The sequence below is a fragment of the Vicia villosa genome, linkage group LG5 (assembly GCF_029867415.1).
Source record: "Vicia villosa cultivar HV-30 ecotype Madison, WI linkage group LG5, Vvil1.0, whole genome shotgun sequence".
NCBI classification, from domain to species: Eukaryota; Viridiplantae; Streptophyta; class Magnoliopsida; order Fabales; family Fabaceae; genus Vicia; species Vicia villosa.
The window spans coordinates 39,140,762-39,153,231 of NC_081184.1; the positions used below are offsets into that span (position 1 = coordinate 39,140,762).

At 36.0% G+C, this 12,470-nt stretch overlaps 1 protein-coding gene across 1 annotated transcript; it reads left to right on the forward strand.

Annotated features, from left to right (window-relative positions):
• The first annotated feature begins 638 nt into the window (after positions 1-638).
• Positions 639-1,982, forward strand: LOC131604547 (uncharacterized). Its single transcript, XM_058876980.1, has one exon. It carries the CDS (start codon positions 639-641, stop codon positions 1,980-1,982), a length of 1,344 nt encoding a protein of 447 aa, XP_058732963.1.
• The last annotated feature ends 10,488 nt before the right edge of the window (positions 1,983-12,470 follow it).

A 12,470-nucleotide genomic window follows, 5' to 3' on the forward strand; every position in this document is an offset into this window, starting at 1 on the left:
ATGAATTTGGCATCCAATAGGCCTTTTAGTGTGCTTTTGGTGGTATTGACTTTCTTAGAGAATTATTTTCTCAGACACTGGGACATATATCGGATACCGGTATCTAGGTTTAGCTAATGGCAAGCTACTCGGGGGGAAGGTGCCAGGCATTTTGTGGGGAGATATGATGAAGAGGTCGACATTTGCTTGTAAGAATTTGATTAACATGGATCTTACCTCGTGGGAGAGCCCGGTCCCAATCCTAACCGACTTTGCTAGGTTTTCTCCAAGTTGCACAAACTCTAACTCAGTGTCTAGGGTAGGTCTAAGCCCGTCTTCGCGTGTGTCCAGATCGAACTCGTCATTGCCTCTTGACGCTCATGTTAGAATATTTTCACGAATTATCTTCCTGATTTTCTTTGCTTCTCGTAAATCTGCATCGACAATGACCGATATTCCTTTTTTCGTCGTGACAGGCTATATTCAAGTGTGTAGAAGCAATTGCATCTAGCTTTTCTAAGAAGGATCTTCTTAGAATACCTTTAAAAGAGTTTTTACACTATATCACGAGAAACGTGAAAGTTGCTTTTGTCTAGTAGCAGTTTTTATTTCCTTCTCCTCTCCTTTGCCATCTTCTCCTCTCCTCTTTTCTGGTTGCCATGGATGTTTCGCTTCTCTTCCCGGAAACTCACGGGCTTGTAAAAAATCCACCTAACCTCAATGAAACTTCAAAGAACTCTGGCACGGTGAAAGCTAAGTCATTTGCTGCTGTGGTCTCGAACAACGTTTGTGATATCCCTCTCAGTCAGCTACCGACTCCTTGTCTTAAAGGGGATAGGCTTTCCATAACAATTCCGGAAGAAGAATATGCCCTGGGAGTCGAAGCTTGCAAGCATCATCTTCACGGAAGGGTGGTTTGGTCTAAAGGATCTCAACCTCTCACGGTTGTTAACTTAAAGAGCAAACTTTTGGAGTTATGGCCTTCTATTGGAAAATGGGGTATCACCTCTTTAGGTAAAGGCTTTTTTGAATTCGTTTTTTCTTTGTTAGAAGATGTTCACAGGGTTCGCTCAGTTAGTGCTTGGAATATACCTAATGGAATCCTTAAACTTTTTCCTTGGACAAAGGATTTTATCTCTTCTACGCTTAAGCAAACTTCAGCGCAGGTGTGGATAAGAATTCATGGATTATCACAAGAGTATTGGAGACCAAGGATATTGTTTGCTATTGCTAGTAGCATTGGAACGCCGATTTGTATTGATTCTGCCTCTACCAAATCGGCTTTCGAGCACCCTTTTGGACATTTTGTTAGGATTCTGGTGGATTTGGATCTTACAAAAGAGCTCAGCTACAAAATTCTAGTGGAAAGGGTGGGTTTTGCCTTTTTTGTTGATATTGAATACGAAAAAATTTTGGAATTCTGCAGCTTCTGCAACAACATTGGACACTCTATTACAAACTGTAAAAGGAAAGAACAAGTAAATGGTAAGTCAAGCACCCTTGTTCAGAAGAAGGACACCTCTGCTTATGTTCCTACAGGGAGGGTTTTCACTAATGTGGAAACATCTATGGCACATAGGAGTCCTCAACCTATGGAGGATGGGATTACTGATGCGGAGGCTCAGGCTCAGGATGAGCATTTGGAAAACATTCAGACAAAGGATAATAATTCGTTTCTGGAGGTGGCTACTAATGAAATAGTTGTTGTTCCCTCAAATGGTAATTCTTTGGACAATGAAGGATCCTCTGAAAGTGAGTATGTTGATGCCACTCAAATGGTCAATTTTGTGCCTGAAAATCAGCTTGATGAAATATTTAAGGAACAAGTAACTGACTTCTTGAAGGAATCGTGGGATAACATGGCTGACTTGGATGATCTAGGAGTCGATTTATTTCAACAGAAAGATTTTCAACTGGTTACCAGCAAAAAAAGAAGGAACAAAAAGAACAGCTCTGCTTCCAACACCAGTTTGTTGGCTGGTCCCAAAAATCTTACCTTATGAAGTGCCTCTATTGGAACATTAGAGGCATTGCCAATAGCTCCTCTAGACTGGATTTAAAGAACTTGATTCAAAATAATTCTCCTGATTTGGTATTTATTGCTGAACCTTGGATGGATTTTTGTAAGTTTCCTCAAAGATGGATGAACAGGTTTGACTTGAAACCCTTTTCTTTCAATAAAAGAGATGGTCTTCTTCCTAACTTGTGGTGCTTCTGTAAGTCTACTCTTAACCCTACTCTTTTGATGGTTGATGAGCAACATGTCTCTTTCTCTTTAATTTTGAATAACAAGGTTTCTTGTTTTGCTGCTATATATGCTTCCACTTGTTATTCTATTAGAAGAACTTTGTGGACTAATTTGAATAATCTTATGCTCAGTTATAAGCACCCTTGGACATTCATTGGAGATTTTAATGCTATTATTAGTGTAGATGAGTATAGAGGGATATAACCCTAACAATATTCCTATGAAAGAATTCTTCCAGTGGTCTGACTCAAACCACCTCATACACTTGCCTACTGTTGGTAGTTTTTATACTTGATGCAATGGGAGAAAGGGCAGGCACCTTACAGAAAAAAGATTAGATAGAGTCATATGCAATATGGACATGATTGATGCTTGTAACACCCTGGTTTGCCACACTCTCTCTAAAGTCAGGTCTGATCACTATCCTTTGTTACTTACCTGTGCCTTTGATAATGTTAGATATAAAACTCAATTCAGGTTCATGAAAATGTGGAGTATGCATGAGGATTGTGAAAAAATAATTAAAGATGTCTGGAATATTAGATGTTTTGGCTGCCCCATGTACATTTTGGATAGGAAACTCAGGCTCCTTAAGGCTAAGCTTAAAGATTGGAATAAGTGCACTTTTGGAGATGTTAGAGTTAATGTCACTGAGGCTGAAGAGGTGCTAAAGGATATTCAGATGCAGATAGGCTGCTCTGGTTATACTGATCAATTGCAGGTGAATGAAGGCAAAGCCCAACATGATTTGGAAAAAGCTCTTATTATTGAGGAAGAGTTTTGGAAAGAGAAAGCTAACATAAAATGGCATTGTGATGGGGATAGAAATACCAGGTTCTTTCACACCTATGCTAAGATCAGGAGGAAACATAATTTGATCTCTTCTTTGAATATTAATGATACTGTCATCACTGATCATAACATTATTGAATCTAATCTTGTCAATCACTTTTCTGCTCTATTTAATCAAAATGTGCATTTGCAGGATTCTGGTCTTATTCAAAAAGTGATTCCTTGCCTGGTGAATGAATCCACGAATTCCATGCTGACCATTACTCCTAGTGAGGCTGAGATTCATAGTGCTGTTTTAAGCCTTAAAACCGACTCTGCCCCTGGCCCTGATGGCTTTGGGGCTTTTTTCTTTCAAAAATTCTGGGACATCATTAAATGTGATGTCATTGGGGCTGTTACCCAATTCTTTTTACAAGACTGGCTTCTTCCCAATTACAATGCCAACACTATCATCATCATCCCTAAAACTAATGAGCCTAACATGATTAATCACTATAGACCTATTGCCCTTGCCAATTTTAAGCTTAAAATTATATCTAAGATTATGGCAGATAGACTTGCCTCTATTTTGCCTGCTTTAATTTCTAAAGAGCGAAAGGGCTTTGTTAATGGCAGAAATATAAAAGATTGTATTTGCCTCACTTCTGAAGCCATTAACATTCTTAATAATAAAGCTTTTTGTGGCAATGTTGCTTTAAAGATTGATATATCTAAAGCTTTTGATACTCTTGGTTGGGATTTCCTTCTTAATACCCTCAAGGCTTTTGGTTTTTGCAATACTTTTTGCTGTTGGATTAAAACTTTACTTCACTCTGCCATGCTCTCTGTGGGCTTTAATGGGAAGCAGTCTGGGTACTTCAGTTGCAAGAATGGGGTTAGACAAGGGGATCCCTTGTCACCTCTGCTTTTTTGTCTTGCTGAAGAAGTGTTAAGCAGGGGCATTTCTCATTTGGTTGCCACTGATCAAATTAACCTTATTAAAGCCAACAGAAACATGTTTGTCCCCTCTCACACTCTCTATGCCGATGATATTATGATTTTCTGTAGAGGGGACCAAAAATCTTTGACTTCCATAACCAACTTACTTCAAGATTATGCCAATTGCTCAGGTCAATTTTGTAATAACTCCAAGTCTCTCATTTATGCAGGTGGCATGTCCAATGATAGATTCAAGAGACTGGCTGAGTTGATTGGGTTCACAATGGCTACTCCACCTTTTATTTACCTTGGTGCTCCTATTTTTGTTGGTAGGCCTAAGCCAATTTACTTTCTTTATGTTGCAGATAAGATAAAGCTTAAGTTAGCAAGTTGGAAAGCTAGATTTTTATCACTGGCTGGCAGACTTCAACTGGTCAAGTCGGTTATCCAAAGTATGGTGGTGCACTGCATATCTGTCTATAGCTGACCTGGGGCTCTTACTAAACAAATCATGTCTTGGATGCGCAATTTCATTTGGAGTGGCAATACGGAGCAGAACAAGATAGTTACAGTTGCTTGGAGTCATTGTTGTAATCGCTTAAAGGATGGAGGCCTTGGTATCAGGTCTTTGAAAGATCTCAACTCTGCAACCAATCTTCATTTATGCTGGATATTTGTCAAAGGGAATTCCTGCTGGGCAACTCTTCTTGCTGCAAGGGTTATCAAGAATAATCGAATGATTAATCATCACATTAGTTCTTCCATATGGACTAGTATTAAAGACTGTTATACGACGGTTATGGAAAAATCTCAATGGATTATTGGTGATGGTAGCAAAGTCAATGTTTGGTTGGATCCTTGGCTAGGCGAACCTTTGGTGTGTAGGTTTAACATTCCTCCTTGTTTTCATAAGAATTTGAAAACTTTAGTTAAAGATTGGATCGTGGATAAAAACTGGTGCATCCCTGCTAATGTGTTGACTGCCTATCCCATCCTAAATTCTCTGGTTGCCACAGTTAAAATTCCAGAGGTATCTTTTGAGGATCAAATTGTTTGGTCTGATGCTGTGAATGGTGACCTGAGCCTTAAGGGTGCCTCTGCAATGGTTCAAAAACCGGTTACTTTCAGGCCTGGGTGTTTAGCTCCTTGGAACAAGCATGTTCCTCCCTCACACTCTATGCTCATCTGGAGAATCTCCCACGATAGAATGCCTACTGATGAGAATTTAATGGTGCGAGGTTTTCAGCTTCCCTCTATGTGCATGTTGTGCTGCAAATGTTCTAAAACAACAACTCATCTCTTCTTCAACTGTCAGTATGCCTTAAACATCTAGAAGTGGCTTTGTCAAAGGTTGCAATGTGGGTTTCGTGTTAATTGTCTGCAAGATTGTTTTTCCTTGATAAATTCATCGTGGTCCCAGCATGCTAAGGATGTGGCCATGTTCTGCATTTGCAGTGTCTTTTATCAAGTGTGGCATGCTAGAAACAAAAGATTGTTTGATGGAAAGGTAATTCATTGGAAGAACGGTATTAGCCGTATCATCTCTAGGGCTAAATTGGTTGGAAATTTCACTGAGAATTGCTCTAACAATAACATCAATTGCTTCTCCTTCCTTAAGAGCTTTGATGTCACTATTCGGCCCAACAACCCCCTGTTTTTTCTGGAGGTTTTGTGGAATCCTCCCACTCTTGGTTGGGTCAAAGTCAATGTTGATGGCTTAGCTAGAGGGTCTCCTTCTTTGATTGCTTGCGGTGGCATCTTTCGCAATCATCTTGCTTTGCACTTAGGTAGCTTCTGTGATTTCATGGGAGAAGGAGATGCGTTCATGGCTGAGTTATGGGCGGTTATGGTGGCTCTTGAAAAATCTAGGGACTTGGGTTACGGTAAGCTCTGGATGGAGACTGACTGCAGGATGGTGGTGCAGGTGTTTTCGGATTTTTCGTTGGTTCCTTGGAAGTTTAGATCTCGTTGGCTTTGCTGTATTGATTACACTCGCTCGATCGAGTTTATGATTTCTCACGCGTTCAGAGAAGCCAATTTTTGTGCTGACTTCCTTGCGAATTTAGGATTGTCTTTAGGGTGTTTTTGTTGGTTTCCTTTTGTTCATTCCGCCCTTGTCACGGATTACTTGTTAGACAAGGAAGGCTCACCTCGCCTTAGAATTCACTCCTAAGGGGTTTTGGCTTGGTCCCCCTTGTGTATCTGGTTTTCCTTTTTCTTTAAATATATATATATATATATATATATATATATATATATATATATATGATATTTTCAGCTTAAAAAAAAAGTAGCAGTTTTTGTTCTCTTGCAACAGATCCACTCCTCCGAGCCATGTTAGTCACAAAACCTCTAACAACTTCAAACGACGCTGAAAATGAATAGTACAAACGAACTCGTAATGAACCTCTTCATACTCCAAGCTACATTGATAATTTGTAAAACTACGTAAACATTGTTTCATATAAAAACTAAGAATAAAAAAAATATAACAAATACGTGATTTTTTAAATTAAAAGTAAAAAAAAAATACAAACATTAATTTTCTTTTGATCGGTAATATGAAAAATAGAAAACAAAATTATTATCCTAATTGGAAAGTATAATAAGAAAACCCACTTGAGTAATGACAACAACAACTTTTTTAATGGCAAATCAAATTTTAAAAAAAAAAATCCAAAAGAAGAATAAGAGTAACAAAAATTTGAACAACTCAAATTTATTTTTTATTGTTCTATGAACAATTTGATTGTTTTTTTTGTTGTTATCAATACATTTCTTCCACTCCAAGTAATTCTAATTGAGACTGTCATATATAATAGTTATTTCCTACATACCATTTAGCTTGTATATCCTTTTTCTCATTAGAATATTGATAAATATTTAAGTTGATTTACGATGGTTGTTGATGTTCAAGTCATTCTAAATTCACTACAAGAAAATTGACTTCTCGTGACACTCAAAAAGTGTCACTAAAAGTCAATAATCTGTAGGTTGATGTTTATAGGACTTTGAGTGACACCCACCTTTGGCGTCAATTATAAGGGGGTGTTATGTGACGTCAAATTGAGTGTCACTGTAACTTTTAGCTACGGTTGAGCTTTTCGCTACAGTTTCAACAAGTGTCATGACTATATATTATGGAGTATTACAAGTAATAGAAACTATACCTACAAATTATATTCTTTTAGCTGTCACTAAAGCTTCAATGAACAAAAAATTTATTATATTAAAATATACTAAATTTTTACATTTTATTTTTAAATTTAATTAACGAATATTACTAATATATAAATTAAATTACTCATTATAAATATTTTAAAATACATTAAAAACCATGACCGAGTTAAATAACTAAAATTAAAAAATTATCCTATTTTATATTAAATTCAAATATTTCAACATAGAAAATTTCATTCCATATACTTAGAATCTTACACAAAAGAAATCAAATATGTGACTCTTACAAAAGAAATCTCATATATTTGTATTTTAATATTCTTGTATCTTCACTTTTATGTATTTACAATTTTTAGTGGTCTTGTGTCTTCCCTTTCATACTTCACTTTCATGTATCTACAATTTTGAGTGGTCGTGTATCTTCTCTTTCATACATCTAAATCAAAATTGATCCTGAAATAATAAATAAATATTTATTAAAATATATACTTTGAAAAAACTCCATTTACATGAAACCTTAAAAGGGGAAAACATCGTTAGAATATTTTCTAACTAAAATTAAATCTAACAATAATTTTGTAGTGCAAGTTAAACATATGAATTTTATGTCAAAAACTAAACTGAGTGGTATGTTATGTAATTAAATCAAACTTCATTAGAAGAGCAAATTCTTTAAAATGATTTTTGGTTTAATTACAATTTAGTTCGTTAGTAATTTTGTAATTGGGTCCTTAAGCTAAAATTAAAGTCCCTTTGAGGGTGCTTGCACTACTTTGAGGGTTATTTTGTAGGAGTGAGAAATATAATAAAGGTTAGGACTCATAAAAATAAAATAATCTATCTATATTATGGAGGACTTTAGAATAAAAGGAATAGAACAAAGGCTAATTAGTAAACATATATAAACATCCCGAATGAAATAATGAATATCCATTTAATTATTCATCTGTTACCACTTTCCATCAACTATGCTTAAGAAGCTATAATCTCCCTTCCAGAAACTAAACCAATAATCTTCTTTTAAATGGAGTAAGAAAGAAATAATTTGCATTAGAATTTAGAAAATTTACCTTTAGATACTGCTCACCACCATCAACTGCAATTTTATCTGGTTGAAGGGTTTCATATTCCTTCACATCCACCCAAGCAACAGTATCAAAGCCTCAAATGAAATATATGCCACTGCCAAATATAAAATATTATTTAATTAGATATTCTTAGGCTTGCAAGTTTCCGAACCGAATAACAAGTAGAATTTGTATTCCAATTCTGCATGGATCCTATGGTTCATGAGTGTTGGATATTATTTTATAAGTAATTGTTTCCTCTGTCTTAAGTATAAGCAAAAGTCAAAATGTATTAGGTCCAAATTTAAAAGAAAACAATGGTATATTCGAGGCTTGTAACATTGATGGAGTCCTCTTAACATCTATAAAAGATCCAAAATTAGACAAACTAGTTCACTCTCTAATATCCATGCACAAGCTGAAATGTGTTTACTATACTTCTAATATCTATGCACATGTTGGCCCAAATATTATTCATTTCATAAAAACCTGACATATAGTATTTATTGTATCAAAATTCCACAAGTGCAATCCGTGCAACCAGATATTAATTATACACTGACACAATTGACTCCAAAATAGTTAGTGGCTCATAAATTCTTTATCTTCTGACACTAGGTAATCATAATAACAATCTAATTCTTGTTACATCCCAAACAATCAAGTTAAGACAACTCTATCATGGTTATGCGTAGTTTTGAAGTTGCAAACAAGAAAAACTTACCATTCCTGATGCCAACCGCTTTTCTGCTCATCAATCAGTGCCTTCATGATAATTGCTTTTTGGCGATCCACTCTACTAATTATCATCTTAAAGCTCTTATTTGGAATCCATTTCAGGTAAGGAAAGAAATCTCTTGAATCCACCTCAGTTGCACACTCCACAAAATCAACCACTAGAGTGTTATATAAGTCCTCTCTTACATTAATTCCTGAAAAACAGGACACCAATGTATCATTATAAAAGAGTGAAAATGTATTCATATAGATGCAATGTTTTCACAAACAATTTAACTATATAATGATTGGACTCATCTGATTATTAGCATATAAAATAATGCTTACATCATATGATTAAGATTGAAATGGAAAAGGAGAGTAAACATTGTTATAGTTCCATTTCGGATTGTCAAAGCATAATAAAATTCATCAGAAATCTCTTCTGCTACAACATCCAATGGATCAAAAAGCCCTATTGAAGGATAGAAAAACACTTAGAAAGGGGGGGTTTGAATAAGTGTAGTCAAAAAACTTGAACGATAAAAACAATATGCACAGTTATTTTTATCCTGGTTCGTTGTTAACTAAACTACTCCAGTCCACCCCCACGGAGTGATTTACCTCACCTGAGGATTTAATCCACTAATCGCAACAGATTACAATGGTTTTCCACTTAGTCCGCGACTAAGTCTTCTAGAGTATCCTGATCACAACCTGATCACTCTAGGAACAAATGCTTAGACACAAGCTAAGACTTTCTTAGAGTATCCTGACCACCACGTGATCACTCTAATTACAACTGCTTAGACACAAGCTAAGACTTCCTAGAGTATCCTGATCAACACTTGATCACTCTAGTTACTTACAAATTAATGTAATCAATTCTAAGAGTATTACAAATGCTTCTGAAAAGCTATAATCACAACAGTGATATTTCTCTTAACGTTTAAGCTTAATCTCACTAATATATTACAACAGCAATGTAGTGAGCTTTGATGAAGATGAAGTTTCTGAGCTTTGAATTGAACAGCGTTTCAGCAAGTTTTTCAGAATGATTTCGTTCAGAATTGGTAACCTTGCTTCTCATCAGAACTTCATATTTATAGGCGTTTGAGAAGATGACCGTTGAGCACATTTAATACTTTGCGTGTTCCGTACAGCTTTGCATTTAATGTTTCACGCTTTTGTCAACTACCTCGAGCCTTGTTCACGTTGTGTCTACTGACGTTGCCTTTAATAGCTTCCAACGTTCCTTTTGTCAGTCAGCGTAGCCTGCCACCTGTACTTTCTTCTGATCTGATGTTTGTGAATATAATATTTGAATATCATCAGAGTCAAACAACTTGGTGCATTGCATCTTCTTGTCTTCTGACCTTGAAGTGCTTCTGAGCGTGATACCATGAGAACTTCAGTGCTTCTGCTTCTGACCTCAAGTTCTTTTGATGCTTCCATAGACCCATGTTTTGATTCTGCCTTGACCATCTTCTGATGTCTTGCCAGACCATGTTCTGATGTTGCATACTGAACCTTCTGAGACAAAGCTTCTGAGCGCTGATTTGTGCATACTCTTTATATATTTCCTGAAAGGGAAATTGCAATGTATTAGAGTACCACATTATCTCACACAAAATTCATATCCTTGTTATCATCAAAACTAAGAATATTGATCAGAACAAATCTTGTTCTAACACCTATGTGTTTCTGTTTATAAATTATGCATAAAAAGATAACATCATACTAGAGGTGATCAAAGAATATCATTTAAATATTCTTAAACAACTTCTTACTCTAAAAGAATATATAACTATTGGAATTCTTCTCTATGTTGAGTTCAAAATAGAAAAAATAATACAATTGAGAGTTAGTTAACAATTTTTGTAATCTTACTTGTAATAGGCTGTGCACATTCAACATGAAGTCGTGAAAATGAATACTCTTTTTTCTCCAATTAGAGGGTCTGAAGAAGAAGAAGAAAAAATAAGCATACAATAGAGCTAATCAGATACAAGGTTTGACACTCCTCGTAAAAGCACACTTGCATAAAACACTTTGCATAGCGTGAAACGACAAATCTGGGACCAATTTTCCATCAATTCGTCAACCACAACCTGCAACAACAGCAAATAACAGCACAACATCAATGTTGTAGCAAGAATTGAACTGAAACAAAAGCAAAAAGAAGAAAGAACCGGCAGAGGCATTTTATCGAACACTTTGCGAGCATGATAGAAAGTTGCATTTTATTTTCCTGATCACTACATCCGAAAAAATACTCAGCAAATTTATCTTATGTATGCTGTCTATTTAGTTCACAACCAAGTTTGCATAGAAAATAGCTCAGAATCATAAGTTATAGCCAACCCGTAAGTGCGTCAAAACCGTAAAATAGCTTACCAAAACACTGTAGCTTAAAACCAAAATCGGAAAAACCAGAACATCATGAAGGATAGAAAAACACTTAGAAAGGGGGGGTTTGAATAAGTGTAGTCTTAAAAACTTGAACGATAAAAATAAATTGCACAGTTATTTTTATCCTGGTTCGTTGTTAACTAAACTACTCCAGTCCACCCCCGCGGAGTGATTTACCTCACCTAAGGATTTAATCCACTAATCGTAACAGATTACAATGGTTTTCCACTTAGTCCGCGACTAAGTCTTCTAGAGTATCCTGATCACAACCTGATCACTCTAGGAACAAATGCTTAGACACAAGCTAAGACTTTCTTAGAGTATCCTCACCACCACGTGATCACTCTAATTACAACTGCTTAGACACAAGCTAAGACTTCCTAGAGTATCCTGATCAACACTTGATCACTCTAGTTAATTACAAATTAATGTAATCAAATAAGAGTTTTACAATGCTTCTAAAAAGCTATAATCACAACAGTGATATATCTCTTAACGTTTAAGCTTAATCTCACTAATATATTACAACAGCAATGTAGTGACCTTTGATGAAGATGAAGTTTTCTGAGCTTTGATTTTGAATAGCGTTTCAACAAGTTTTTCAGAATTGATTCTTTCAAAATCGTCAACCTTGCTTCTCATCAGAACTTCATATATATAGGCGCTTGAGAAGATGACCGTTGGGAGCATTTAATGCTTCGCGTGTTCCGTACAGCTTTGCATTTAATGTTTCACGCTTTTGTCAACTACCTCGAGCCTTATTCATGTTGTGTCTACTGACGTTGCCTTTAATAGCTTCCAACGTTCCTTTTGTCAGTCAGCGTAGCCTGCCACTTGTACTTTCTTCTGATATGTTGTTTGTGAATAGAATATTTGAATATCATCAGAGTCAAACAGCTTGGTGCATATCATCTTCTTATCTTCTGACCTTGAAGTGCTTCTGAGCGTGATACCATGAGAACTTCAGTGCTTCTGCTTCTGATCTCAAGTTCTTCTGATGCTTCCATAGACCCATGTTCTGATTCTGCCTTGACCATGTTTTGATGTTGCATGCTGAACCTTCTGAGACAAAGCTTCTGAGCGCTGATTTGTGCATACTCTTTATATATTTCCTGAAATGGAAATTGCAATGTATTAGAGTACCATATTATCTCACA